Source organism: Peromyscus californicus, unplaced genomic scaffold (assembly GCF_007827085.1).
Source record: "Peromyscus californicus insignis strain IS unplaced genomic scaffold, ASM782708v3 Scaffold_12__1_contigs__length_115047231, whole genome shotgun sequence".
Taxonomy (NCBI): domain Eukaryota; kingdom Metazoa; phylum Chordata; class Mammalia; order Rodentia; family Cricetidae; genus Peromyscus; species Peromyscus californicus.
In genome coordinates, this window is record NW_026294413.1 from 37,599,044 (window position 1) to 37,626,960 (window position 27,917).

The following is a 27,917-nucleotide window of genomic DNA, read 5'->3' on the forward strand; positions in this document are numbered from 1 at the left end:
GCAACATATATTCAAAACATACAGGACATCCCACAGCACTCCTTTGTCTCTTGGGTGACAAGGTAATGTGTAACTTCCAGGGGCTGGGTAGAAGATGCCTAGAGTCGATAAGTTGCTGCAGGCAAAATTAGTACCTGTTCCTCAGAAGCCTGTCTGTGTTTAGAGAATTTGCAAATCTTGAGTTGATATTTTTATTAATTCCCCTGAGCCTCCATAACTGATCACCATAGCTGAATGCCTGTAAATAACAAGTTTATTCTCTCCCATATCCACAAGATATAAATCCCCAGTAAAGGTAGTTGCTACAGTCCAATTTTCTGGAAAGGTCCAAGGACTAAAGCATCTCATGCTTTCTCTTGTCTTTTTGTGGCTGCCGGCAGTGATCTCTGGTTTATAGACATGTTACTCTGCATGCTTTGCATTTATCCTTGTTGCTACCTTTTCTTGTATCTGGGTAGCTAATGCTGAGCTTGGAATCCTCAGTCATTAGATAACTTGTTACACAATTATTTCATTTTTCCAAGGAGGTTACATTCTGACATTTGGGGATGATGTGCATTTCTATGGCTACCATTCAACCAGCTACAGTTGTCTTTATCACCACTCTCTTAACTTCTTGAAGGTATGCCAGCATCTCTGTGTATTATGAAGTATTCTAGTTATATCTGGAACTCATTTGTCATGAAACTGTGAACTGGTTTTATTTTTAAGGGTCACGCTTGATAAGTTTGTAAAATTCCCTGTTCCTTTGTCATCATATCCAAATACAAAATGTATTAAAATTCATATATTTGTCAGAATTAAAGGCACAGTAGCTTACTATTTTAGATGGTAAAACAAAAATTGTCATCATCAGTTTAGATATTAGAGACACGGTAATGTGGGAGAAGCTGCTATTTCAATCATTACCTCTGAAGTTAGGCAACTGGGGTTCAAATGCCAGCTTGATAGAGGTATACCCTTGAGTTAGTTAGGGTTGCTTTGACACAATAACCTGAAATATCCAACTGAAAGGAGGATGATATTTTTTTTTTTTTTTTTGGTTTTTCGAGACAGGGTTTCTCTGTGTAGCTTTGCGCCTTTCCTGGAACTCACTTGGTAGTCCAGGCTGGCCTCGAACTCACAGAGATCCGCCTGGCTCTGCCTCCCGAGTGCTGGGATTAAAGGCGTGCGCCACCACCGCCCGGCTGGAGGATGATATTTTTATTTTTGCCAACTGCAATTTAGAAGTGGCTACTTAAATGATGTCCCTATTTCTACTGAAGTTTCGGTCCTAGGTCTGCTGGCTCCATTAGTTAGGCTGAAGGCAAGTCAGACTCTCCAGGTTGTCGGAGTGTGTTGCTGAGGAAGTTGATTACTTCATGGCATCCAGGAAGCAGGGGAAGAGAAAGAGGCTTAGGACAAGATGCACTGTTCAAAGATAGGCCACCAGTAACCTGCCTCCTCCAAGTGGGCCCTATTTCTTAATAATCAGTTGATCTATGAACTCACCAGGGGGTTAATCTATCAACAAGATTAGTACGCTCATTATCTAGTTACCTCTTCATAACATCACCAGCTAGGGCCCAATGCTTTAACACATGAGTCTTTGGTGTTATTTTGTTTCCTATTCAAAACTGACCTGATTCAAGTAGCTTCTTGTGTTTGAGCCCCCGAATGCTTATTTGTACAATGAAGATAGAAATGTATAACTGCTTATAAAGCTGGTACAGAACCTAATAAAATGTTTAAATGTTCTGTGTTCATCATAGTTGATGCTTTTATCTTTCAATAGAAGTATCTGGTACACATATCTAGCTTTGTAGACATTAATATGCAAGTAGATACAAGTCTGTGTGGATAATATAAGAGTTTTAATTTATATGGTTACCTCTATTTTAAGAATTATCCACTACGTTGCCTGAAAATATATAACCAAAGATTTTGTAGACCTGTATTTCTGTGTGTGTGTGTGTGTGTGTGTGTGAGAGAGACCTTTATACAATTGAAAACAATCTGCATACAGCATTTATACTAGTCCTAAGTTTATAGCCAAGCGCATAAGCAGGTGAATAGCCAAGCATTCCTGTATGGAACTTATAAAGTAGATTCCGAATGTACTCCTGCTTTAACCTGAAATTTTTTCTTCAAATTTACATTTTGAAGTTTGACCCCAAATCAATTTTTTAAAAAGCAGTTATATCACTAAATAGCCTTTAAAAAAACAAAAAACAAAAAACTGAGCTCCAGCCACTCTTCCACCATGCAGAATTAGTTTTTTTGAAGTGTTAGTTATTTTTGTTAAACTCTTATTGCAGGTTACATTCAAAACAAATTTGTCAACCTAGAGTTATTAAGGTATGCTGTAAAATATGAGTTAATATGTGATAGCAGGCACATACTATAGAAACATCAGAAATTATGTTGACTCACATTCATATGTGAGGCTAAAGAATGCACGAATAACCTGACACATGTAGAAAAGTAATATATATGTGTAACCTTCCTCTTTGCTCAGAAGGGTTCATCCTTATTATACATTTAAATTGATCAGTCACTAGTGAGACATACTTCTCCTATAAATATGTCTATAAATATCAGTAATAGCAAGTTCTCAGCAAATAGCTTTCACAGTTCTATACACTTAATGAATAAAAGAATTAGTACCTAGCAATCCATTTTGATGTTTTGAACCTATAAAGAATGAATTCTCACTTCCCAGTAGACACTGTACTAGATACTTGGCTTAGAAAGGACAAGGCTTTCTTGTGAGCTTCTGAAAAGGAAAACTAGCAAGAGTATACCACCATTTAACAAAAGCTTTTGTCACAGACCCATATGGGGTCCGGGAAAGCTGTAAGCACAAAGGTCTTTGCTGGATTGAAATTTCCATTTTAGCTGTGATTGTAGGACATAATGCACAGAAAAGAGATGACACATGTACATCACTTGGCTAGCTCTCAGTGAGCAAGGCACTGATGGGTAATACAGAATGTCATTAGGAGTCATTTTGTTGTTGGTTTCTGTTTGTTTGTTTGTTTTAATAAGAATAGTAGTATTCGGTTTTATACTGTGTCTGCAGGCTGTCTAGTCTCAGGTTCTTGGTCACCCAAGCAGTGTTGGGTATGGGTTCCATGTTGTGGATCTTTAGTCAAATCAGATACTGGTTACTTACTCTCACAAGCTTTGTGCCACCCTTGTACTATCATATCTTGCAGGCAGAACATCATTGTAGGTCAAAGGGTTTATGGCTGGGTTGGTGCTTATGTTTCTCCTTTGGTAGTGTGCAGAGTCCCTTCCTGTACCAAAGGCACTCTCATATACAGGTGAGAAGACTGTGTAGGCACCAGCTTGACATTTCCATGTTCAGTGAATTGTATGGATGTTGTCTTCAGAGGTGGGGCATTTCCACCCATTTGTGGTGATCAACCTATAGTCTTGGGTTGTTTGGGGGTTCCCATGGCACCCCTTTGCCAGCAGTTCAATTAGATATAATGCAATCCAGGTACTGGAATCTTCATTTGGTTATAGAGTATGGCCAGTTGGGACTCCCACCCATTATGTGGAGATTTCATCAAGATTTCCTTCATCTATGCATATATTTTAGGAAGTTTCTATTGAACTAGGTTTTCATACTACCCTGCAAATGGCCTTTAATTTTCACTTTCTCCCACTATATTCCCTCCCTCATCCCCCTCTTATCTTCCCCTCATTCCCCTTTTCTTTCCTCTACTCCACTTGCTCCTTCCCCTCCAGCCCCCTCCCTTCCATTCATAACTATCCATTCTATATCCCTTTCCTAAGATCTATATGTCCCTATTCCCCCAGTGCCTTACTCTTTAACTAACTGCTATGGTCTATGGATGTAGCTTAGTTATCACTGACTTAACAGCTACTATCCACATATAAGAGGTTACATGCCATATTTGTCTTTCTGGGCCTGAGTTATCTCACTCAGGATGATTTATTTCTAGTTCCATCCATTTAGCTAGAATTTCATGTTTTTATTTTTTTAACAGCTAAATAATACTCTGTTGTGTAAAGGGTACCATATTTTCTTTATTTAATCTTAGGTTGAGGGACAGCTAGGTTGTTCTGCATTTCTGGCTATTATGAGTTGAGCAGCAATGAACATGGTTGAGCAAGTGTCTCTGTGGTAGGATAAATCATCCTTTTGTTATATGCCCAAGAGTTGTATAGCTGGATCTTGAGATAGATCTATTCCCATCTTTCTGAGGAACTACCACACTGACTTCCTTAGTGGTTGTACAAATTTGCACTCCCTCCAAAAATGTATTAGTGCGGAGGAGGATTGAAGGAGAAGATATATGTGATCCACTTGAGATTGGGGCATAGCAGAGGACATGGCAGTAGCAGGTGGTAGGCTACAGTGATGGGGTGAGATTGGGAGATTGAATTTGGAGGAGTGGAGAGCAAGGTTAGGATCCATAGTTAGCCTATCCACTTCCCTGGGCCAAGTGATCTACTGGTTCTCAGGAAATGCCCGATAAATTTGGGGACTGGGATAAAACCATGAGTCCAGGAAGATGGTTGGTGGGGAAGATCTGTGTGATCCACTGGAAATGTGGGCAGGGAGGGAAGGGAGGACCCAGGAGATTGGTTGCTGCAGAGCTAGGGATTAGACTGGGGGATTAGATTTGGAGGAGATGAGGAAGAAGTGAAGGTCTGTAGTTAGCTTCCCCGCTTCCCCATCTGGGACATATATGCTTAATATCTATCCTGTGGCACATTGAAAAGCAGTACCATCACTTTCCTGTATGTGCACACAAAACTCTGATTTAGCTTCATGTATCATTTTGACTACTGATACACTTATGTCTTCTATGTACTTCTTGAATTTAAATTTTACCTTGTTCATCAATATCTCTGTTGATATAAAAGATTTCTCAAGTTCTTACATTACACATGATTTCCTCCAAGTTGATTTTGTCCCACAATTAGTTTTCAGTCCCCAAATCTTTTTCCCTTTAAAACCCACATCATGCTTGCAGAGAAGGCTGATTCGTTCTCCACATGCAAGTGAAGCACTGCAACAGGAGTGTGTGCTCCCTATTTCCTAATGGGCCGTTTAGAACCTCCCCGTTTGTTTATCAGTTTTTACTCTCCATGTCTTTCAACCAATACAAACCCTTTCTCTGGCAACATGATGGGGGGCAAAAAAAAGCAAAAGCAAAAAACCACAAGCATGTCCTTCTGTGCATTTTCTATAGCCTAGAACATTATTATTTTGTTTTGTTTTGTTTTGTTTTGTTTTCCCAAGACAGGGTTTCTCTGTGTAGTTTTGGTGCCTCCTCTGGATCTCACTCTGTAGACCAGACTAGCCTCGAACTCACAGAGATCCGCCTGGCTCTGCCTCCTGAGTGCTGGGATTAAAGGCTTGCACCACCACCGCCGGGCTGAACATTATTAATTTTAGTCTTCATATTACCACTTTTACTGTGATATTCTAATTGTTGTGTTGTGTTGACCTCATTGATATTCAGGATTAAAATACCACTTATCTATTTTGCCCATCTGGTTTTATTATTTTTAACTTGGCATTCATAAAATACTATGCAGCTATTATTGAATTTATCAAGAAAAAGTTCATTTGTCTGAAACTTGTTCCTCACATAGAAAAATGTTCCTGTTTATGAGGAAAGTTAATTTAGTTCAAATGTTTAACTTATCCAGTTGCAATAAGTGTTTAAACTTTTTATAAGGAGATTACTTTTCTTGTGTTGTTTCATGGTGTATAAGAATGAATGTGACATTTCATAAGCTTGTTAGGAAATAATCAAAGCCCAGGAAAATTTATAATGGATCATTTTCCATTGCAAAGATTACTTAAATATATGTAATTTCTAAAATTTTTTTCAATAAATCTATGATATTTTATGATATTTTGGAAAACTTGCATTCATGATGGCTTTAAGTTTGAACGTTGTTATTTACGTTTTATTCTAAACCTTCATCACTACTGGTCTATATTTGTCATAATGACAACACGCTTGATGAAATGCATGTGTGATAGATGTTGATGTCCTAGATATTAAAGCTGTTTTCACATTTTATTTTTAATAACTTTATTAGGAGATGCTGAAGATAAATTCAAAATGTATTTCTCTAACATACATTTAGATATTTGTCAATATGTTATGTTTGAACATACAGATATTCTGTATATTTCTGAAGATAAAAAAGAAATGGAATATGGAGTCCTCTTTTTTGGATAAAAGAATAAAACTTTAATAATAATAAAAATTAGAAGAACTGTTGACATATTCAGTTCCATAGATGAAGCTTAATTGCATTTTGCTAATTGCAGAGGCCATTCTCACACAACTGTGAGGCGCATGAGATAGAGTCCTCTTTTACAGAATTCCCAGCCATTGGGGAACAGAGCTACATAAAGTGATCATTGTGATAGACTACATCAGCTGCACAGTTTGAGACACTTTATTGTTCTAATAATAGAAAGCACACCTTCCAGGAGACTTGGTGGGGTTCAACTCTTGTTATAAGGTCCAAGAGAAGAGTATCTTTTATAGAATCACATGCATGATGGATGACGAGGAATGGGAACAACAGAACTTAAGCTGTATATTGTATTTGAGAATACTTTATAAGACCTGGATCCAGACAGGTTGTGGGTAGGTCCTAGTTCAAGTTCTCAAATACTATGTAACCACAGAAATCTAGGAACTATTTTCAGTGTGGAAATCTATGTGCACAATGTGGAGATGTGTTGGAGATAAATAGTAGGAAGTTAGGGAGGCAAATGTATTCCGTAAGACCTGGACAGTCATTGAGAAATTGGGAAGTTCAGGACTCAAGGGATTGTTTATTATTCTGTCTGAACATAGGAATGAGATGTCTATGGAATACAGTTGAATATTATATGAGAGGGAAGGTTCTAAACTGTCAACTTCATGTACAGTAAACAACTTATAGTGGTCCTTTTGTCATTCCACCATAGATGAGCTGGTTGAGAGCAGTATGTCTCCGGTCATTGAACAATAGCCTATGGATCAAATCTGCATGAAAATAGACAAATCAGAGGACCTTACAGTATGTTAGCCAACTTTGATAACAGTTCTGTTTTCATTATGTTTATTCTAAGTAATGGTAAAAGGTTCATTTCTTAGTCAAGATATGTCACATGGTTGATAGGTAATAGATAGGAGCTTCGAGGACTCTTCAAATCTGTAGCAAATTCAAGATTGATAGCTGTCTGGACTTGGAACCCATATGTTCCCCCTGATGAGCTAAGAACCAAACCAATGCCCTAAGCTTGCTAGCCAGTCTCTCTACCACTGAGCTAAGCCAAACTCCAAAACTGGCATCTGAGACAGGTGTCATCTTGTGAGATTGAGCCCTTGTCCCGCAAAGAGTACACGGTCCACTCTCTAGATGACTCACAGATACACCTGTAAATTAATGAGGGTACAGTTGAAAACTTCCCTGTCTATTTGAAATTACTCAAGAAAAACAATCATTGACCCTTAAGGGTAAAATTTTGTTTAAAAATGAACAAAGGAACTATTTATAGAAATGTAATAATTCCTAAAAAAATGGAAGCATCAGAGGGTCAGAGGGATTCTTAAATTATTCTTTAGTGTTACACATTGAATGCTGCAACCATTAGATTGTATGTTATTAGCATGGAATTTACACACTGCTTTTTCTCTTCCAAATGTATTTTGGTCCTTACTTAAAAGCTAGCAGTGAGAGGTTGGTCAATTACATTTAAATTCACTTAACCACAGTGTACAAGTAATGTAATGAAGAGAGTACAGATGAAGCGGAAGAAACGGCTTAGTAGGAGTACTGTCTGTAGGGTAGCCACACGAGCATCACTTTAAAAGGTAGTTCACTTCTTGCTGTTGGCCTTCAATGTGCCCCCAAACACCGCTAATGTTTTGCTCTGGAGCACACTGACTTTCTTTAGACAGATGTCTCAATGTCCTGTTGACCTGCAATGTATTAGTGTTGGTGAACTCCTTGACTTTATTGTTTCTTAAATGTTGGCATCACTCATTTCTAACTTTAAGTTTTATAATTTCTTATTCACTTCTACAAATAAGAAAAACATAATACAAAATGCACTTTATTCTATGTTAGTAGATTTGATCTCTTAAGAAATGTCAGTGAGGTGACAATTTGAGATGAGATATTCTGTTTTTACTGATGTTGAAATAGAACATAAGAGAATTTGCTCCACATCACAAGAAAGCAAGCCCCAATGCACTGTACTGGGTAGAGACACCTTCTATTCATTGGGGAGTAGTGTTCTGAAGTATTAACTATGTGAGTAGAGGATGAGTACTTTAACATCCCCTCCCCACAATCTTCTAGGGAGCAAAAGAAGAGGCTGTGGATCATGAGATAGTCATTAATGGCCAGTGATTTAATTACCATTGCCTTGTAATGACACTCCAGTAAGACTGAAGCAAAGAGTCTAAGGGAGCTTCCAAGTCTGTGAGCCTCCAGATGTTCCCAAAGAGCAGGGAGCTCTGCCCGTTCTCCTGTCCTCTGTGGTGGGCTTCTCCTTACGTAGGTTGTTCCTGTGTCATGTCCAGTTTAGTAGCACTGCCACTATAAGGACTGCGCTTTCCCAAGCTCATGAGCCATCCTAGTGAACTCTGGAACTTTAGGGAAGGGGCCTGGAAAGATCCTAAAATTTCCAGCCAGTTCAGAAGTATGGATGGCTGCCTAGACTTGAAATTGGCATCTGAAATGAAGGTTGTCTTATGGCATTGAATCTGTGTTCTGAGTATGCCACTAACTTTCTATAATTAGTGTTAGCCTAACATTGAATTGTGGGAAATCTGATTGTAAAAAAATGAAGAGACATAGTTAGTGTTGGAAAAGTCTGTATCTGGTACAAGAAAACAAGTACAGCCTAAGCACTGGCAACCCCACCCTAACATCATCAGCTGTGTTCTCCTTCAGTACTTGTCTTGTTTCCCTAGTTTGTTTACTCAGACTCACGGTTGTTGATTTCCAGTGTTGGGAACCATTTTCTCTATATGTTCTTTAGGAAATTTACAGGTGGTTCAGAAACATTTATACTTACTGAAACTATCGAACCCCTTATTAAACCTAGGTTCAAAACCACGTAAACACGTTTTATTAAGTAAATATGTGTTCAGCCAAGCTTCAGGCTGAGCATCTGTTTTGAACTATCAGTTAAACATATTTCCCAACATTTCCCTTTGTCTTTTGATTTATGAGGATCCTCAGACTCATGTATGTTGTTGCCTTTGATTTTTCCCTAATATAGTATTTTGACTATGGTTTTATTCAGTGGTAGGATATTATTTTGTGTTTCTTTTTAAAAATAACATTGCACTTTTTAGTTGTTTGTGCTTTTATTGCACACTAAGCCTCACTTTCCTTGTTTTGTAAACTAGGAACACTAATGATACCTAGGTTATGATGTTCTTTTGAGTATTAATGGAGAACAAGGCAGATCAGGCATACATCACTACTTAGCAAGGTCTACTGTTGTCATCGGTACTGTTTTTATTATAGCGACTAGTGCAGTGATTACTACTTTATGGCAGTAGTACTAATAAACTTTCAAAATGTAATCCATAGCACAAACTGGTATAGGACTTCAAACTTTATTGACCACCTACTTAGTTAATGAAAAATATTTCTTGTTCTTTTTAATCTTTACATAATAGTATTTTCTGTATAAAATTTTTAAATTTAAAAACTATGTAAGTTTACTCCAGTCCTGCTCAGCCCCATGGTACCTCAGCTACTTGTAAAATAATCACTCAGAGGCTTAATATTATTTATAAACTATATGGCCTATGGCAGGCCTCTTGCTAGCTAGCTCTTATATCTTAAATTAACCCATTTATATTAATATATGTTTTGTCACGTGTTCCGTGGCTTTACCAATCTGCTGGCATGTTGTTCCTTGGGTGGCAGGTTGGAGTCTCTCCTACTTCGCCTTTCTCTTTCCTGTCTCTCTCCTTGGATTTCCTGCCTGCCTCTAAGCTGCCTTGCCATAGGCTAAAGCAGCTTATTTATTAACCAGTAGGAACAACATATATTCACAGCATACAGAAAGACACCCCCCAACAAGACTACTGAACCACTAGTGAGATTTCTTGAGAAATTACTAATGAGACATTAGAAGAGGGATCAAATGGAGTAGGAGAACAAAATGTATTTGTAATCGGAGTTTTTCTCTGGTCCTGCCAGGCCCCTGCATTCCTATGGACCGCTTATAAAATAGTCATTCAGAAGCCTATATTAATTAAAACTGCTCTGTCATTAGCTCAGGCCTACCACTGACTAGCTCTTACATTTAAACTCAGCCTATTTCTGTTCATTTATATGTCGCCATGTTTTCCTTGGCTTTACCTGTGTGCCATTACATGCTGCTTCCTGGACAGCAGGCTGGAGTCTCCTTACTCAGCCTTCCTCTTCCCAGAATTCTCCTTGTCTGCTTATCCTGCCTAAACTTCCTGCCTGGCTACTGGCCAATCAGCATTTTATTAAACCAATGTATAAAAGCATTATCCCACAGCATGTATGTAATGGTATGTAATTCAGAGAGAGCACTTAGTAAGTAGCAAAATAACCACTTGGAAGTAAGAAAAGTAAATGAAGCATTATAGATCAAATAAAAGCCTTGGTTGTGGATACTTGATAAGCAGACATAAGATGATACATTGTGGCCAATCTTTTTTTTTCTTATACTACCAGCTCCCAAATAATGACTCAGAGACTTCTTATTAAGTATGAAACCTTGGCCTTTGCTTAGGATTGTTCCCAACTAGCTCTTAAAACTTAAATTAACCCATTTATGTTATTTTATTTTATGCCACATGGCTTGTTACCTCGTCTCACTACAGTATGTTCTACTTCCTTTGAATCAGGCTGCTGAATCCCAGAATTTCAGGTTCTTCCTTTGAGTTGCTTCCTCTCCATGGAAGTCTTGCGTGTCCTCTCCTGCCTACCTATTGGCCTTTCAGCTCGTTATTGAACCAATCAGAAGGTGCCTTAGGCTGGTGAGGTAAAACAGACACATCTTCACACAGTGTGATCAAATATCCTGCAACAATATATTATCAAGAGCAGTGTACAGCAACATGCTGGCAAAGAGAATTAACTAGAATCAATCAGTACATTAACTGCTGTCATAGTGGAAGCATTTCTTGCAACCCATTGTCTGGTACTGTATCATTATTTTTAATTTGGTATGTAAAACTAAACATACAGCCTCCTGTAAACTAAGCATGTACTGTGTCTCTTGGATATATAGTCTTAGCCTTTACCTCATTTTGAAAAGCCTCTATAGGATATAGACCAGAAAAGAAGAAAATCATTTAGGAAAATGCTTGTGAATATAAACTGAGAATGGCTTCATCATGGTGTGAGCCAAAGGCTATAGTATCATCATTCTTCAGACAACTATTACATGTAACTCAGTCTTTGACTCAGTAATTGTTATATCTAACAATTAGGTTGTTAATTAACATAAAAGTATATGTCAAGATTTTGTTGAAAAGCTGTTGATATGACTATTGTTTTGTATATAACTGTTGCTAGAGTTTTCCTGCCTGGCCCACAGTCAGGACACATCTCTCTCACCTGCCAGTCCCACAGCCATTCAGACCCAACCAAATAAACACAGAGACTTATATTGGTTACAAACTGTATGGCCGTGGCAGGTTTCTTGCTAACTGTTCTTACAGCTTAAATTAATCCATTTCCATTAATCTATACCTTGCAACATGGCTCGTGGCTTACCGGCATCTTCACATGCGACTTGTCATCATGGCGACTGGCAGTGTCTCTCTCACTCAGCCTTCCACTTCCCAGCTCTATTCTCCTCCTTGTCCCGCCTATACTTCCTGCCTGGCCACGGGCCAATCAGTGATTTATTTATTGACCAATCAGCAACACATTTGACATACAGACCATCCCACAGCATATAACTATATAAAAACACCACAAACATCCCTTTATGTTCTTATACATCATTTTTTCAGGGAGTGGTGTGGGATTTGAGACAGGGTTTCTCTGTGTAACAGTTCTAGTTGTCCTGGAACTCGCTTTGTAGACCAGGCTAGCCTCGAGCTTACAGATCTCGCTTTTCTTTTTTCCTGTTGCATTCTTTGTACCAAGAAGGTAAACTATAATTGTTGGGTATGTTGTTGTTTTTTCTTAAACCAGGTTCCATTTTCCTGGTCCTTTAGGTCGTCTCACTGAGTATGTCGACACTTATAGGTAAAACTGTAATCATTCCTCACAATTAATTCAAAGTTAGAAAATGAAAGGATACTTAGAATTTTTGTATTCATGTAAAAAACAATTTTATATAATTTACATCTATAAGATTTTTATTAAAATTTATCTAAACCTAAAGCAAATAAATATTCATAAAGTTGTTTTAAGGCCACCACTGTGTCTACTTTATGTAATAGTAACTTCTTACCTTAGTCATGTAAAAGTGACTGACTCTGCAGAGATTTGAGAATTAATTTTTAATGCTTATTGTTTGCTGCAAGGTCAGTTCATTCTGCCTGTGCCTCAGTACTCTTGGTAATTATGCGCCATTCATGTGTATTGTGAGAGCAGATTTAATTCAAAGATGGACTCTGTTAGTAATTAAATAATAAACATTGTTAGTGCTTAGTTCCTGGTAAAGAGTCTCTGTCATCTTAAATGTCCTCTCCTACTTTTCCTTCCCTTGAGAGATTAGTTTGACCAATAGAAACTTTTACCACATCCTTCCCAACTAATCACAGTTCTCTCAAGAGGTATCTTGGAAAATGTAGCAATTGTATTTGAGTCCAGCATTTCAATGATGGACTTCCTTTGCCCTTATATCACCAGATAATTTTGTTTTATATGTAGTAGTTAATATGTCTACTTTTAAACAAGTATTTCTTAAGTGGCATTGGCTTATGTAGCTTGTTTGATTTGCTTTCTATCTGGATTTAAAATTTAAAAGGTTATAGATTAAATTTGATGAAATTGAATGTTTTAGAATGAATTTTCTTACAATGTATTTTTAACAAATATTTTGTTGCTAGATTGTTTTACCTTTTATATATTATAATTTTGTCCTTTCAAGGCATTTAATATGCTCTCTTTTAGTCTCTGTAGAAATGCTGGAAAAGAATTTGAAGCAGATGGGAAGGCAGCTTCAACAGCTTGAGAAGGATTTGGAAACCTTTCCCCCTCCTGAGGACTTGCATGACAAGTTTTTGATAAAGATGTCCATATCCTTTTGATATCTAAATAAGTCTGTAGTCAACTGGATTGACAATTTTTTTTTTTTTTAGTGTTCTAAGTGTGTGTGTATTACTAAAGTAAATTACATAGTGACAATTTATTAAAGGTTTAACTTTTATCTTTCAGGTAAATTAACCAAGGTGTATTTTATCATGAATAATGCACGAAGGATTTCTACTTTTTGTTTTTCATCTTCTTGAATAATAGAATCTTTTTTTTATCATGTTCCTTCTGTTTGCCTTATTCTGTCTGATAAAGAATATTAAAACTTAGTTTGAGGAAGTTTGAATCTAATGTCGTGAAATGTAATTTAGCTACTTTTGGACTATTTCAGGAACCAGGTATAGACTATAAAATCCTAGCATGACTAACAAGCTCAAGGGTTGATATGCATTAGAAATTAACTTTGACTCCACAGAGTGTTTCCTTTAGACACACTCTGTCATTCCAAAATAAAAAAGAAGCTTGTTACAATTACTGCTTCTCCCAACTCAAAATGAAATTGAAAACAATGTATGTAAATTAATAGCGTGATGCTTGCTTCTCATTGATTTACAGTTTGCTCTGTATTCACTTAAGTTTGTTATCGATAACTTCGTAGCTTAGTCTTTAATTAGTGAAGTAATGAACTTCTTTATTTCCTGAAGCCAAAGTTAAGTTGCTTGGCAGACCACAGTATGAAATCAGTAATGGATATCTTTTCCGTTGTAATGAAATATTGTGATAATGCATTATTAAAATCCCATATGGATATCTGAATTCTATATGAAAGGACAACCAAGTTCTAGAATCAGAACTTATAAATAGACTTCCGTAATATTTTATCCTGATGTACTTGAAATAAAATGACTTCCTCATTCTGCTTCTCCCTTGAGATTTAGTGAATCAGAAAATTATTATTTGGTTTGTCATAGACTTTATTATATGTGCTTTCAGCTTAATTGTGAATTAGTTCAATTTTATCTTCCTTCTCTATCTCTGTCAGGAAATATAAAAATGCACTCAGTAGCCATCAGTTCAGGATAATATGTTTGTTTCCTCTCGCGTCTTATGTCCTACCCAGCTTCCTTTTAAAGGGGTTGTATCTGTTACTAGATTGGTAAGGATTTCTTTTTTTTTTTAGACTAAAGATTAAGTAAATATCCATCAGAAGATTAGATTCGAATGACCCTTTCAACTGACAAATTAGTTATATTTTTATAATTATTCTTGGATTTGTTTCTCAATCATTTTATCAGGTTAACAAATGCACATGTGACTATTTTTTTTAATCTATAAGCATTGTTAACTGAACTTGTTCGGCTTTATTCCCCATAGATATAAAACGCATCTTTAAAAAGATTTTGTTCAAAGGTAGCTTCTCGTCATACACTGTGAGTAGCTAATTAGGAAGCTTGGGTTTCTCAAACTAGCATGAATTCCTAAGCTTGCAGTAAAATCCTGCTCAGCAGACAGTCTCAGGACATAGCCCTACCCGTGTTCGTATGACACAAGTTCTGAATGATGTTGATTTCCTGTAAGGTGTGCAGCTCATAAAACGCAGCCAGCAAGAAATCAGAAGCAGGAAGGATGAGGCTTTGCTGGAAACAGTTTTTCATTATGAGTAAAATTACACTCCATGGACAGGAGAGCTACTATATCCTGTCGCTAAATATCACAACCTAGAAGCCTCTAATGAACTGATTAGCATTCATGTGTCTCTTGGAAGTCAGATATATGAACAGTTGGTGCACTCTGCTATTGACAAAGCTTATAATCATAAATATTCTTTGCCAAGATTCGCCTGCATTCGTTTGCTTTTCATCTTAGTTAGACATACTAGTTTTGAAGTAATTAAATTCATTCATTGCAAGACTTTGTTTACTTTAATTAGGACTGACAAGTCAGATTTTGAATATTAAATGCATTTATACAGATCTTATTAAAATGGCAAATTGTGAGCTTCCTGGATCTCAGAAAATAGAAGGGCTTAGAAGCAAAAATGCACAATGAATAAAAACATACTAACTGAAGTTTGTTATTAGTACTCCAACTTTGTTTACTTTGTTTATGTGTTATGTTGAAAAAGCATATGAACTGAAGTCCATATCAAGAACTTTGTTCTACAACCAATTCTGGACAAATATTGTATATCATTTAGTTTGTTAAAAATGCATCTTTCCAAGTAAATATTCATTTTAAACAATTACTATTCAATAAAGTATTAAATAATCTGTTAATTGAAGTGTTTTGAAGAAACTTTTGTTATATGAGATTTCACTAATGGCATTCATTCAGACCATGTTCTTCTTCTTCCAGCACATTCTCGCCTGGTGTATCTGCATTCTTCCCACAAAAATGTTTGTGGTACATCATTTAAATGCATCTACAGTTATTTCATGTTATCACCCTTCTCATAATATTATTTTCCACTTTCTAAGCCTGGCCAGAACAATAATTAATTGAATAGCTCCACAGTAAACATTTATCTAAAAAATGTACACCACAAATTTAAGGTATACTCACCTGCTGGTATATGGAAGGTGTGTGAAGTGTACTTTTTTATCACCAAGAAATGTGAGAAAATGCCAGGGTTCATGCCATACTGTGTCTGTTCCTTTCTTGGCATTAAATTCTGCAGCCTTTCTTCTTGTCAAAAAACTAAGAAGTAGACCAGAGAGCATGCCCTTCTCTTCTCTACCTCCTCCTTCTAGTCTTTTAAGAAAAATTAATTTACTAGACATTTGTGTATTTTTGTATCAAGCACAAATTGTGTACCAAATTTCCCATGCTATATTTTTTTAATGTCATCATCAAAATTCAACTTTATTTTCATTTCATCTTGTTGACTTGTTCTGCAAGATAGCAATGTCTAGGAATTTCTGAAATTACAGAGTAGATGTTTAAACTGAGCCTGCAAATTCACCAAATGACTTATGTCTACAATACTCAACATCGTGGAGAGCACATTTGGTAGGAAACGCATCTGAAAACTCTTTTGGGGGTGAGAGGGACATCATCAAAGAAGTCAAACTACAGTATCATAGTGGGTGAAAGAATGCTCTGCACTGAATAAGCCTGCTGAAGGGTGAGAAGTTGGCTCATTGAGGAGCTGGCTTTTGTTTCTTGAATTTTTCCTTTGTGGCCACCGTCCCTGTGTTATTTTTATTTTTATTTTTTTGTTTTTGTTTTTAAAGATTTGTGTTAAATATTCCACTACTGAATCTTTTTTTTAAATCCTCCAGTATACAATGACCTTATTCCATTGGCAGCAGTTTGGTGTTCTCTGCTCTTACATGTAGTGACCTAGTTCTTTTAGCCAGCCTCTTTTCAACCTGTCTCTCCTCCCTTCTCTCCTCAGTTAGCCTCTGTCTTGCTGTGTAACAAAAGAAACCTTCATTTGTCTCATGTTAATTATTATGGGAAGTTCTCGCCTCTTTTTACTGATCTGTTTCCACATTGTGTAATGTATGTTTTCATGACCACAGAACCTTAGCTTATCTTGTTAAATACTGTTTTGTTTAGTACCTAGAGGTGCAGTGAACTTGTGACTATTTCCTGAAACACTTGGCTAGATCTTGGGTTTTATAGAGGGCTTGTCAAAGATATTAGATACATGGATCTCACTGAAGTTGATCATTGAACATTATGTTAATGGAAAGATTGATTATGTTAATGGAAAGATTGTGTGCCCCCCCCCCCGCTGTGCATGGTATACACACACAAACACATACACACTTGTGTACACAAGCAGAACTTTGTGCACATGGAAGCTGGAGGTTGGTTTCTGGTATCTCCTCAGTCACTCTCTAGCTTATGCTTTTGGGACAGGGTCTCTTGCTAAACCTAGAACTTACCCAGATAGCCAGGTTGGTTAGCCAGGGAGCTACGGGTGCGTACCTGTTTCTTCCTCTCACTTCTGGGATTATAACTCTATGCCCCTGCACCTGACGTTTACGTGGGTCTGGAGATTCCCACGCAAGGCCTCACGCTTGCACAGTAGGCACTTAATTCACTTGAGCTGTGTCCCCAGCTCTTGGAAGCAGTGTGTTTCCAATGGTGACAATGTAATAGTTGTCTGTGAAATACTGTGAATGTATCCGGAGAGGAAGTTTGGCAGTCGACAGTAGTGGTAGACAATGACTCCGGTACCAAGTTGTACTTTAGCTCCCTAGCTCTAGTGGTTTTGAGATTATATGACTACAGATCTGCATCTCATGCATCTTCCAAATAGTACAATTACAGTGATTCAAGCTGAAACATTTGAGGTAGATGTAACATGTGACTGTCACTAATTTTACATCAATTTATCAAAAGCTTATTTTGTTGCATGTCTCCTATGTTTTTCTGAACATTTATAGAACTTGATGCTGGTAAAACTGATACAGCCTATCTCCTACTTATGTGTTCATTTACTTTTTTTTTTTTTTTGAGACAAATTCACACTGAAACCCAGGCTAGCCTCACATCCATAGTAGTAATCCTGTCTCAGCCCACGAAGTGCTGAGATTACAGAGAGGAGCCAGGATGCCAGGCTTTCACATTTTGTTCTTGTGGGATTTAAGAGTTGGCACAAGGACATCTAGTTTTGGTTTTTATTTAGAAGATGATAATTATTCTTTCACTGTCCCTTAAAAGAGGAGACCCACAACACTAAAGTAGTATGCCTTATTCGTGTAGCCTCTTATTCCACTCTCTCAGACAGTCGTTTCAAGCATCTAAGGATTGATTTGGCTGTTTCCAAAATTGACTTAGTTTAATCATGGCTGACTTTACTATTATTTTGGATAATTCCCGTTATTCAATGCTCCATTTCATTTCCTTTTGGAGTAAATTGTGTTATACATAATAATGATAAGAAAATTAACTTAAAACCCCCCTGGCTGTTAGGACAAAACCATGTCATTTCCGTAGCTCTGGTTCTTGGTCATCTTTTCCATTCTATCTTTCAGTATAATTGTTTTCTAAGTATATGCTGATGCACTTTGGATGTTTCCCCACTTATGGTTCTTACTTCAAAATCTACAACGTGGCATGGCTTTATTTTAAACTGTTTAACAAATGGATTCTTGACGATGTGCGTTTTCCCGCATGTGGGGAGAAAATTAGTAATATTTGTGCAGTGCCTATGGCTAAAACTCAGAACCTTATAAGCAGTTCTATGGACAGGAAAGGAGAAATGTGGAATCACCCAGAGACCTTCAACCAAGCATTTCTTCTTAAATTGTTACATTATATCTCAGCATTGTGTTCAAGTACATGCATGTGTGCAGTTTTGTGAATAACATGCCCTGACTTCTCACCGGACACATTTTGAGTAAGCCCTCCCCAGCAGCATTGTCTGTGGTCCGTTTAGGAAACATCTGTTATTACCAGTGACTCACCATTCTCACATTAACTACAGCGTCTTTCAGAATGGTATGATTTATAGTGTCAGAAGTTGTTGTGAGAACAATTCCATATATCTTTCTCCACCTTTGCCTAATGTGTTTTATGTGTGCAAGCATAAATTTTAAATTTTAATCATATGTAGAAGAAACTATATAGAATTTTTAGAAAAGAATTTAAAGCATCAATTTTCCTGCATAATGAATTTATTGATATACTTCTACAACCATTTTGGTTTTAGAATCTTTAGTTTAAATTGAGTAAATGGACAGTAACAATACCAAGTGTTTATATTTATTCCCAACTGCCTGATCACTTTTCTTGGCAAGTTGCTAAAACTGACTGTCTGCTCACAATAACTGTGTGAGAAGATGATGTTATACTTCCAGTTTTACAGTTAAGACAATCAAGGCAGTGAGATGAAGGCCTTGTCTACAAACACACCACCCACAGGAACTGTGCATTGACCTTAAGTTGTTAATTCACTTTTCTTGGTGCTCATATTCTTTATTTCAGTATATTCTATTTGCTCATTCCTAACTGATGAACTAGAATCTTTTAGTTCACAAGCTGTGTGGTATAGATTACTATTATGGCAGATGAGAAAAAATTTCTTGAACTGAACTATGAAAGACAATACTCAGTACATAAGTATTTATTTGGATATTTGCCAAAGTTAACTTGAAATTCTGTTACAGTTTTGTTGTTGTTGTTTTGTTTTGTTTTTTCTTTTCTCTGTGCCATAGAGATTCTTCTCAGCCATGCTCAGTTTGGGAGATGTATTAATGGTAACTAAAAATTAGAATAAAATATAGAGGTAGAAAAGTTTTCATTTTATCTTATAGAACATCACTTTGTAACTTTCAAAAATCCTTAACCGAAATATATACAGCTTTGTTAGCAGCGCAAAAGAGCAATATGAAAAACTCTCCAAGCTGCTCGACAGCATGACACAGTTGTACCAGAGTGCAATGGGCTACTATGCTGTTGATATGAAGAAGGTTTCTGTGGAGGATTTTTTTAATGACTTGAATAACTTCAGGACGACATTCATGGTATGGGAAGGTTTTCATTTGTTTCTGGAATGTCTCCTTGTCATACTTTTCTCACCCGTTCTTTCTGTTATTGTGCTGTTTAATTCTGTTCTTATTTTTTGCAATGAAACCTACCTTTTCTCTAGTGTTGTATGTTAGCTTTGAATTTTTTAAATTTTAAATCTGTTGAAAAATATGTAGCTCTCTTTGGGACCTTTTTAAACATGAAACTGTAATCAGAAATTTTGATTGAAAAAGTGACAAATTGTGATGGTTTCCATAAGGCCCCCTCCTGGCTGATTACAGAGCGCGTCTAGAGTAAGTTTTTGGCTATGAATTTGCTTCTTTATGCTTAAGATCAATTTGTATTTTTGTGGTATAATTTTACCAATTGCCGTGCAGCTCCTGGGAAGCTTTTCTCCCCTCCTTTTTTAATGCATTGTACAATAAGCTCCCTGCCATTTCCCTTTGAGTAGGTTTTACATTCCTACAGTTTGCCTCAGACACTTTAATAGGGAGGTCAGGTCTTTGAGGTAGAATCCTTTCATTTAGGTATTAAAAAGATCTTTTGAAAAGTATTAGCTGATTAGATGGGGGAAAAAAACCACACGCATATTAAAGTGAGAAGGTATTGTTGCCTCCCTTGGGAGACAGGGGATACAGTACAGCAAGGAAAAATTGTTATTCTTAATAAATGGGGAAGTCATTTCTATATTTCAGCAAATGTTTGTGAGGATTAAAAAGTTTTGAAGTATAAAGAAAGAGAAGATTGGATTTAAAGAACTGCTTTTTAATCTCAGGAAAACTTTATTGCTAACTTTTTTGGACAGTTATAATTACTCACAAATGATTTGATGAGCTTTTAATGCAAGCCTTCCATTTGAAAAGAAAGCAACAACATGCACATTTACTAGCACTTCTTGTACTTTTTTCTCCAAAAATTCAATTCAAATTATCTTTATTATTGGATATGTATTTAGTCTGTCTTCTTATGGTGTGTGTGTGTGTGTGTGTGTGTGTGTGTGTGTGTGTGTGTGTGTGTGTGTGTGTGTGTGGAGAGAGAGAGAGAGAGGCTTTCTTTGTAATAAATTGTTTAGAATTATCTAATGACTCATGAGGCACCATGCTTAGTGGAAATAAACTGTAAAATGTTTGCAGTTTGAGAAAGGTTGTCTTGGATTCCAGAGTGACATCACTATTGTTTTACTTCCAATGATCTATTCTGGACATAAATGATCAAGATTTGCTTTGTATTATGTGAAGAGGGATAGTACCAGGTCGTTGGTGCAGACCTCCTGCTGAGTTGGCGGGTTCCCATGGAGTGCTTTCTCTAATACAGGCCATTCTGTCTTCCATGCTCAGGGCTGAAGTACTGTTCCTTCTATTCTTAGTTAGCTGCCTCATTGCACTCACCCTCCCGCTCATCTTTCCCAGGATTTCCTTCCTCTCCTAAGATTCAGGTCTGTCTTGTTCACCCTTGTGTGTCTAGTACAATGCAGTGTTAAAATTAGTAAATGTTTGGAATCATGTGATCAGTGGATGCTGTGCTTTAACAACTGAAGCGTTCGTTGTCAACCATTTGCCAAGTTCCATCTTCACCTATTTAAACTTCACCACAACCAGATGTAGTATTTAAACTTCAGTGCCCTTTTTACAGATACGACAAAGTTCTAAAGAAGTCTGATTGGCTCATCATTGTTTAGCTGTCAAGGAGCCAATATGCTGACCTAGTTTGCCTGGCTCCTGAATCTGTACCATGTAGACCTGAAGTGCATGAACTACTACACTTGTGGCATCTAGAACACTTTCAAGTGGAACTAAATTCAAACTAAAAATCATGATCAGTTTCACTTATAGTAATTTAATGTGTAATCAATTTATCTGAAATATTTATATTTTAGAACTATCTTTGCTTTTGAACTGAAGCTATTAAAAGCTATGTGGTGGCGCACACCTTTAATCCCAGCACTCTGGAGGCAGCAGCAGGCAGATCTTTGTGAGTTCGAGGCCAGCCTGGTCTACAGAGCGAGATCCAGGAAAGGTACAAATCTACACAGAGAAACCCTATCTCGAAAAACCAAAAAAAAAAAAAAAGCTATGTAGTCAATTCCTTTGACCAACTCACATTGTTTCTCCTAAGTATTACTGCAGTCTTAACTAAGTTCTCTAGATTTTCCTCTTCAAGTTTATTTTATAAGAGCTTTGTTACAGTAGCTAAAGAGGCAACATCTGTTCCAGATTGCTGCCACAAACCATATAGACCAAGAGGGGAAATTTTCAAGATCTCGTGGCCTCTGTGAAGAAGGGCTGTTCATTTGACAGAGCTTTAACTCACCCTGCTTGTATGAGAGTTAAGGCTTTGTGGCTGTCCTTTTCTTCCACAAGGCTCTGTGCTTACTGGGCATCAGTCTATTTAGAGCTCCTCATCCAGCTTCTCCAGAAAGGAGGATTAAGGAAGGGAATGGTGTAGTTTTGTTAAACCTTATTTTTGTTAGCATTGTCACCAGGAGGAAACCCCAAGCACACACCAGTGGTTGAGCACTAGCTTCTCTCTGGACCCTGAGGACTACATGGATGCATGGATACTCTAGGTCTCACTTAATCTTCACGGTGTCTTGTGAGGTGCAGCCTTGCAAGTAGAACAGACTGGGGTGGAGAGCCCAGGTTCTTGTAAAAGAGCTTCAAGGTTGAGAGGAATAACAATTGAACTGATGCTTGCCTACTTGCAGTTCCTGCACTTGGACTTTTGAAAACATTGTTTTTTAATTCTGTGTGAGGTGTAGGGGAGGCGTATGCCATGGAACTTGTATGGAAGTCAGAGGACAACTTGAGAGTTAGTTCTCTGCTTCCAAAATATGGATCCTGAGACTGGAACTCAGGTCCTCTTACTTGGCAGCATGCGAGCCTCTACCTGCTGGAGCCTGTTCACTTCCTAAATCTTGCATTTTTAATGGCTTAAAGCACCCTGCTGTTAAGTTTGCAGCAAGTTAGAGATAATGACTTTTTAGGGCCGCCTTCTTCTTCTTCTTCTTCTTCTTCTTCTTCTTCTTCTTCTTCTTCTTCTTCTTCTTCTTCTTCTCCTCCTCCTCCTCCTCCTCCTCCTCCTCCTCCTCCTCCTCCTCCTCCTTCTCCTCTTCCCTCCTCTTCCTCCTCCTCCTCCTCTTCCTCCTCCTTCCTCTTCCTCTCCTTCCTCTTCTTCCTTCTCCTCCTTTCTTCTTTTTTTAAAGACACCTAATAAGTACTAGCACACAGCATACTTTATTACTTTACACTTTTCAGGGTTGTTTTACTATCAAAATACAAAATGTTCTCGTTTAAATTTTAAGACAGTTAACATAAGCCTGGCTGTGATGGGGAGAAAATGAAGGTGATAGGTGGGTGGTAAATCTGTGCCCTTCTGTGGGACCTTTCTGATTCTTGGGACCCTTTCAAGCATAAAGTGACAATTGGAGGTGTTGATTGGGATTGTTGACTGCAGACGGTCAGCTCTCTGCTATTTGGTGCTCTGCTAGGCATTAAGCTTCCACGGCGTGGTACTCATACCCCTCTTACTGTAGTGCTTTATAACTACTCATCAGTTCACACTTGTGAGTTGTTTTAGGTTCACTGTTCATGAGCATCTGCCTGTTGCTAATAGATAATCTCATGCTTTGAAAGGGGTCATACACATTCAGGGTGTTATTTTTGTTGGATCCTGCTGGTGACCTCATATCCTTCCTTATCTTAGTCAGCAGCAAAAACATATTCATGCTAGCCTTTGAATTTAAACCTAATTTTCTTTTCTACCCTTATCAGTGTAACCTTGAAGTGGAATGTGTGCTCCAGCTTCACTTTGTATCCTAGAAGAGGTCTGTGCCCTGGTTTCCTCACCAGGTGCCAATTACAGGGTTTTATCTTGAATGCTCTCCTCTCTCTGACAGTACTTCTTTTTCAGTGAAAACTCCTTTACTCTTAGCTTTCCTTAATTGAAATTATTAGCACATTTCAACTCTTTACAGACTCAGAAGCAATATCTTCTCAGTCCTTACTTGTTCAATTGAACACCTCACTCAGATTTCTACTGCTTGTTGTTTGTTTTTGCTCTTTTGGGGGGCCTGCCACCCAGCTCCCAAGTATATCACAAACAGAGGCTTATTCTTAATTATAAATGTCTGGCCTTAGCTTGGCTTGTTTCTTGCCAGCTTTCCTTAACTTATCCCGTCTACCTTTTGCCTCTGGGCTTTTCCCTTTTCGTACTTCTGTAAATCTTACTCCTACTCTCACTCCATGGCTTGCTGTATAGCTAGGTGACTCGCCCTTGATGTCCTCCTCCTTCTCTGGCTCCCTCCCCCTTTCATGTATTCTCCCTGCCTGCCAGCCACACCTATCCTTTCTCCTGCCTTGCTATTGGCCCTTCAGTTCCTTATCAGACCATCAGTTGTTTTAGACAGGCACAGTAACACTGCTTCACAGAGTTAAATAAATGCAGCATAAACAAAAGTAACACACCTTAAAATAATATTCTACCACAACAGCTTTCTTCTGATCTTCTGTTGTATGTCTCCTTTTAGATAAAATGTTTTAACCAAATTATACATGCTTAAAAAAAAATCTGGGCCGGGCGGTGGTGGCGCACGCCTTTAATCCCAGCACTCGGGAGGCAGAGGCAGGCGGATTTCTGTGAGTTCGAGGCCAGCCTGGTCTCCAAAGCGAGTACCAGGAAAGGCGCAAAGCTACACAGAGAAACCCTGTCTCGAAAAAAAAAAAAAAAAAAAAAAAAAAATCTGTTGTTTAGTATTTCAAACATGCTTAAGGACTCAGAATCCTCTGAGTCTCTAATGTCAGATCATTCATATAGAATGATTTCTGATTTGTGCAGTGTTTGGATCTAAGTGATTCCTGAGCATATGAATGTTATTCTCTTAGATGGCATTGCACTGAGCATTCATTCATAATAGTGGGTAAGACCCTGAGCACCTGAAAATCCACTTTGGGATTAAGATTTAGAAGTCATCAAGAAACAGCCCTTAACTTAAAGATACTATTATTGAGTACCCCAAGTTAGAAAAGTATTTTATTTTGTCCTTTTCTTATTTATGCATGTCTATAGATGTGCCAGACTCTGTAGTTAGTATTTTTTAAATCCAGCAAGCCTTTTAGGTTTTTGCCTTAGTGATAAAGTACTTGCCCAGCACATTCAAGGACCTATGTTAAGTCCACAGCATTGGGAAGAAAGAACAAACAAAAAACCATTATGTTCCTTCCTAAACTTCATCTTTTATACATGTGTAAACTCCTGTCTGTATTACATGTTGTAATAATCAAGCAGATGAAATGGTTTCTTCATAGTGTAAGTGCTTAAGGAATTCTTAACCCGATAGATTTTCCCCACATTTTTTGTCTTTAGTTGTGATGTTTCACTGTTTGTTTCACAAATAGGATGATAACAGTAGTTCTGAGCAGACGCTAGCATCTGAGTATCATATATTGAATTGTAGGTGTTAGTGACCGTAACTGGCAAGTTACTTAACCTTACTGAGCCTCTGTTACCTGCCAGTAACTACATGTAGTGGGGGTAATTATCGAATTCACATAAAGCCTTACAACAAGCTAGCTGTGTGCAAAGAACAGAGTACAATAATCTTCTTTCCGTTTTCTTCATACCAATATCAGGATTTTAAGTCTGCCCCCCTCCTTTTTGTTCTCCATACAGAATCCTGTGAGCAGAGTAGACACCCAGCTGTGTTTAGCTGTCATCAGATTATTTCTATGAGCTATTACTTAGCTTTCTCCATTAAGATTTGACATTCATCTTTTTGCAAACATTAACTTGGTTGGTTTTTCTTTATCTAGTTGATATATGTATAGTGAACAAATACCAGAGCAAGAATAACACCCATAATCTTACTGTATCTGATGGTCAAATCTAATTTTTTTTCTATTTAATTCTCAGTCTAAGGGAGTAACTTTTATCCCATCTTCTATTACTCCATCATCATGTACAATGAGAAGGTATTTGCTGTAAAAATTCCTTTGGCAAGGAGAACAGTTAGAATTCAACATGTTTTGGCAAATCATTTAAATCACACAAATTTGATGATTGTCAGCTCAGAATACCATTTGTGCTGACTGCTGTGTGAACCAGCTAGACAGTAGCAGGAGGGCAGAACACTTAATGTGTCCTGAATGCACCTTAAAGCTTGTAGATTGATATGTTTTATGTTGTCAAAGGTAAAAATATCATGTACAAGTTTTATGGTGGGGTATTGAGCCAGCTTCTGTAATTATAATAGAAAGCTTTTTCAACCCTGCATATTTTGGTGGGCTTACAATTTCAACATTGTATTTGGAGGCTTTTCACATAGGGCTTCTGTCTTCATTAGCACCTTTGTTATTCTGAGATCATACTTGGAACTCTAAGGCTTCCCACATGAGAAGAAAATACTCTGTTTTTTCCTCCTCTCCTCATCCTTTGGTGTCTTTTTTATTTAAGCAATGTGATCAATCTTAATTGCTTGGTATTTTGACTTTGCAACTTTGAAAATATTTGTGATTTCCTAATCATTTTTCTTTTCAAATTTTCAAAATGAAACATACCTATTGTAATTCACTTGAACTTCCTCTTTGCTGATAAGATTCACTCTTACTTTGCATTGCTCAGTGAGATAATACATGTATTTGAAAGACTGGTTCTATATTTTTAAATGGCTGGTAGTTTGTATTTCCCTTTTGGTTATGTTGCTCAATGAAATAGGAAAACAAAAATTAATGGCTGGATTATTTTTAATAACAAAAACAACAGCTACATATATTAGCACATGCTAACCCATGTAACTGAAGAAATTACATTATAAACCAGCTAGGTTCAGACAGAAATGCATGGAATAACATTATATTCATACCTCAAATGTAATCCTCTCTTGCACTTCAAACACATACTCAGACACAGACATAGAAAACAGTAGGGGAGGACTGAAAAGGTCATTTGTCCCAGAGTCTGACTTTTATATGTTAAACATAACAAGTTTCACATGGAACATATGAGTTGTCAGTTGGCTGTTTCCCTAAAACAGGGAATTAATTCAGCAAACTGCTGCCCTATCACCTGCCTACTCCCAGCACTGTATGGATACCATTCTATCCATTGATTTGTCAGTGTTTAACTTTATGATTGAGAAATAAAAAGAACATTATAACACTTCAAAGAAAGAAAACACAATGTGGAGAATCAAATTATGTTTGGAAAGAAACTTATAAGTGTATCTTGCTTGGTTAAAGACCCACTGTACTAGTTGAAGTGTTTTATTTACCTCAGAGCTTTGCAGACCAACCAGTCTGTAGCAAAGTGATGAGGGTAGTAATGTTACCCGTTGGCTAACAAGTGCTTTGTTTACCTCTCTGAGAGGACCCTCTAGAAGAGAGGAACTGGAGGATAAGTTGGTTAATCATGAGCAGCTGCATAGCCATTGGGCTATTTCAGATATCCCATTAGGGGATATTTGTCCATTATCATATTGTACCAGCAAGTAACAGTTGGTATTCAGTTCAAATACTGAATTGTTTCATGGCAGAGTGGAGTATGTGACGTTCACCCATCCTCCTAAGTAGCATTGTAAGATGACAGGTGATATTAGAATAAAACCAATGTCATTAAATTTACAAAATGGGATTTATTTAGTAATCAACTTTCTAGGATTTTTATTATTTACATTTGTGGAAATTTTCTACTTATTAAGAAAAATATTTTATAGAAAAATGAGAACCACATGCCTTTGAATTCCTACTGAATTTTGTGAGTATGCATTTGAAGCATTTTCTTTCTTGGTTCATTATGGGAATGTTACAGGAGCACAAGAATGCTTTTTACATTGTTTGTTTGTTTCAAAAGAAAATATTTTCTGTTCATTCCTCATGATGAAGCGAGCTATTGGGAGTTTCCAAAAAGCAGTCTTATTGCCTCCACATGAAGGTAAACATACCTAAGCAAGGCGTTCACTGGCAATATATTATATATTAATGTGTTTGTTTACTTAGAGAAAACTAGCCTGCTTCTGACAATATGTAATACCCACTACTAGGGAGCATGAAGAGTTAAAATCAGTTTATGAAGTTAGAGACACCAGACAAAAAGCGAATACTTAGGAAACAGAAATTGAGTTTACTGAAACTTGTATTACAGAGAGTTATTTCAGGGTTCAGGGTTCCATAATTTGAGTATACATGGATGTTGAAAGAAACACAACTTAAGTTTTGTTTAAGAAAGAAACAAAACTCAGTCCCTTTTCCAAAATA

General features: G+C 37.3%; 1 protein-coding gene across 3 annotated transcripts in view; it reads left to right on the forward strand.

The window, feature by feature from the left end:
* The window catches only part of Diaph3 (diaphanous related formin 3), a 502,378-nt gene that overhangs the window by 309,062 nt on the left and 165,399 nt on the right, over positions 1-27,917 (forward strand). For all 3 annotated transcript variants that reach the window (XM_052732620.1, XM_052732621.1, XM_052732622.1), the window contains 2 exons: positions 13,108-13,231; positions 19,502-19,667. In XM_052732620.1, the coding sequence (XP_052588580.1) occupies positions 13,108-13,231; positions 19,502-19,667 (290 nt within the window). The remainder of the gene's footprint in view (positions 1-13,107; positions 13,232-19,501; positions 19,668-27,917) is intronic.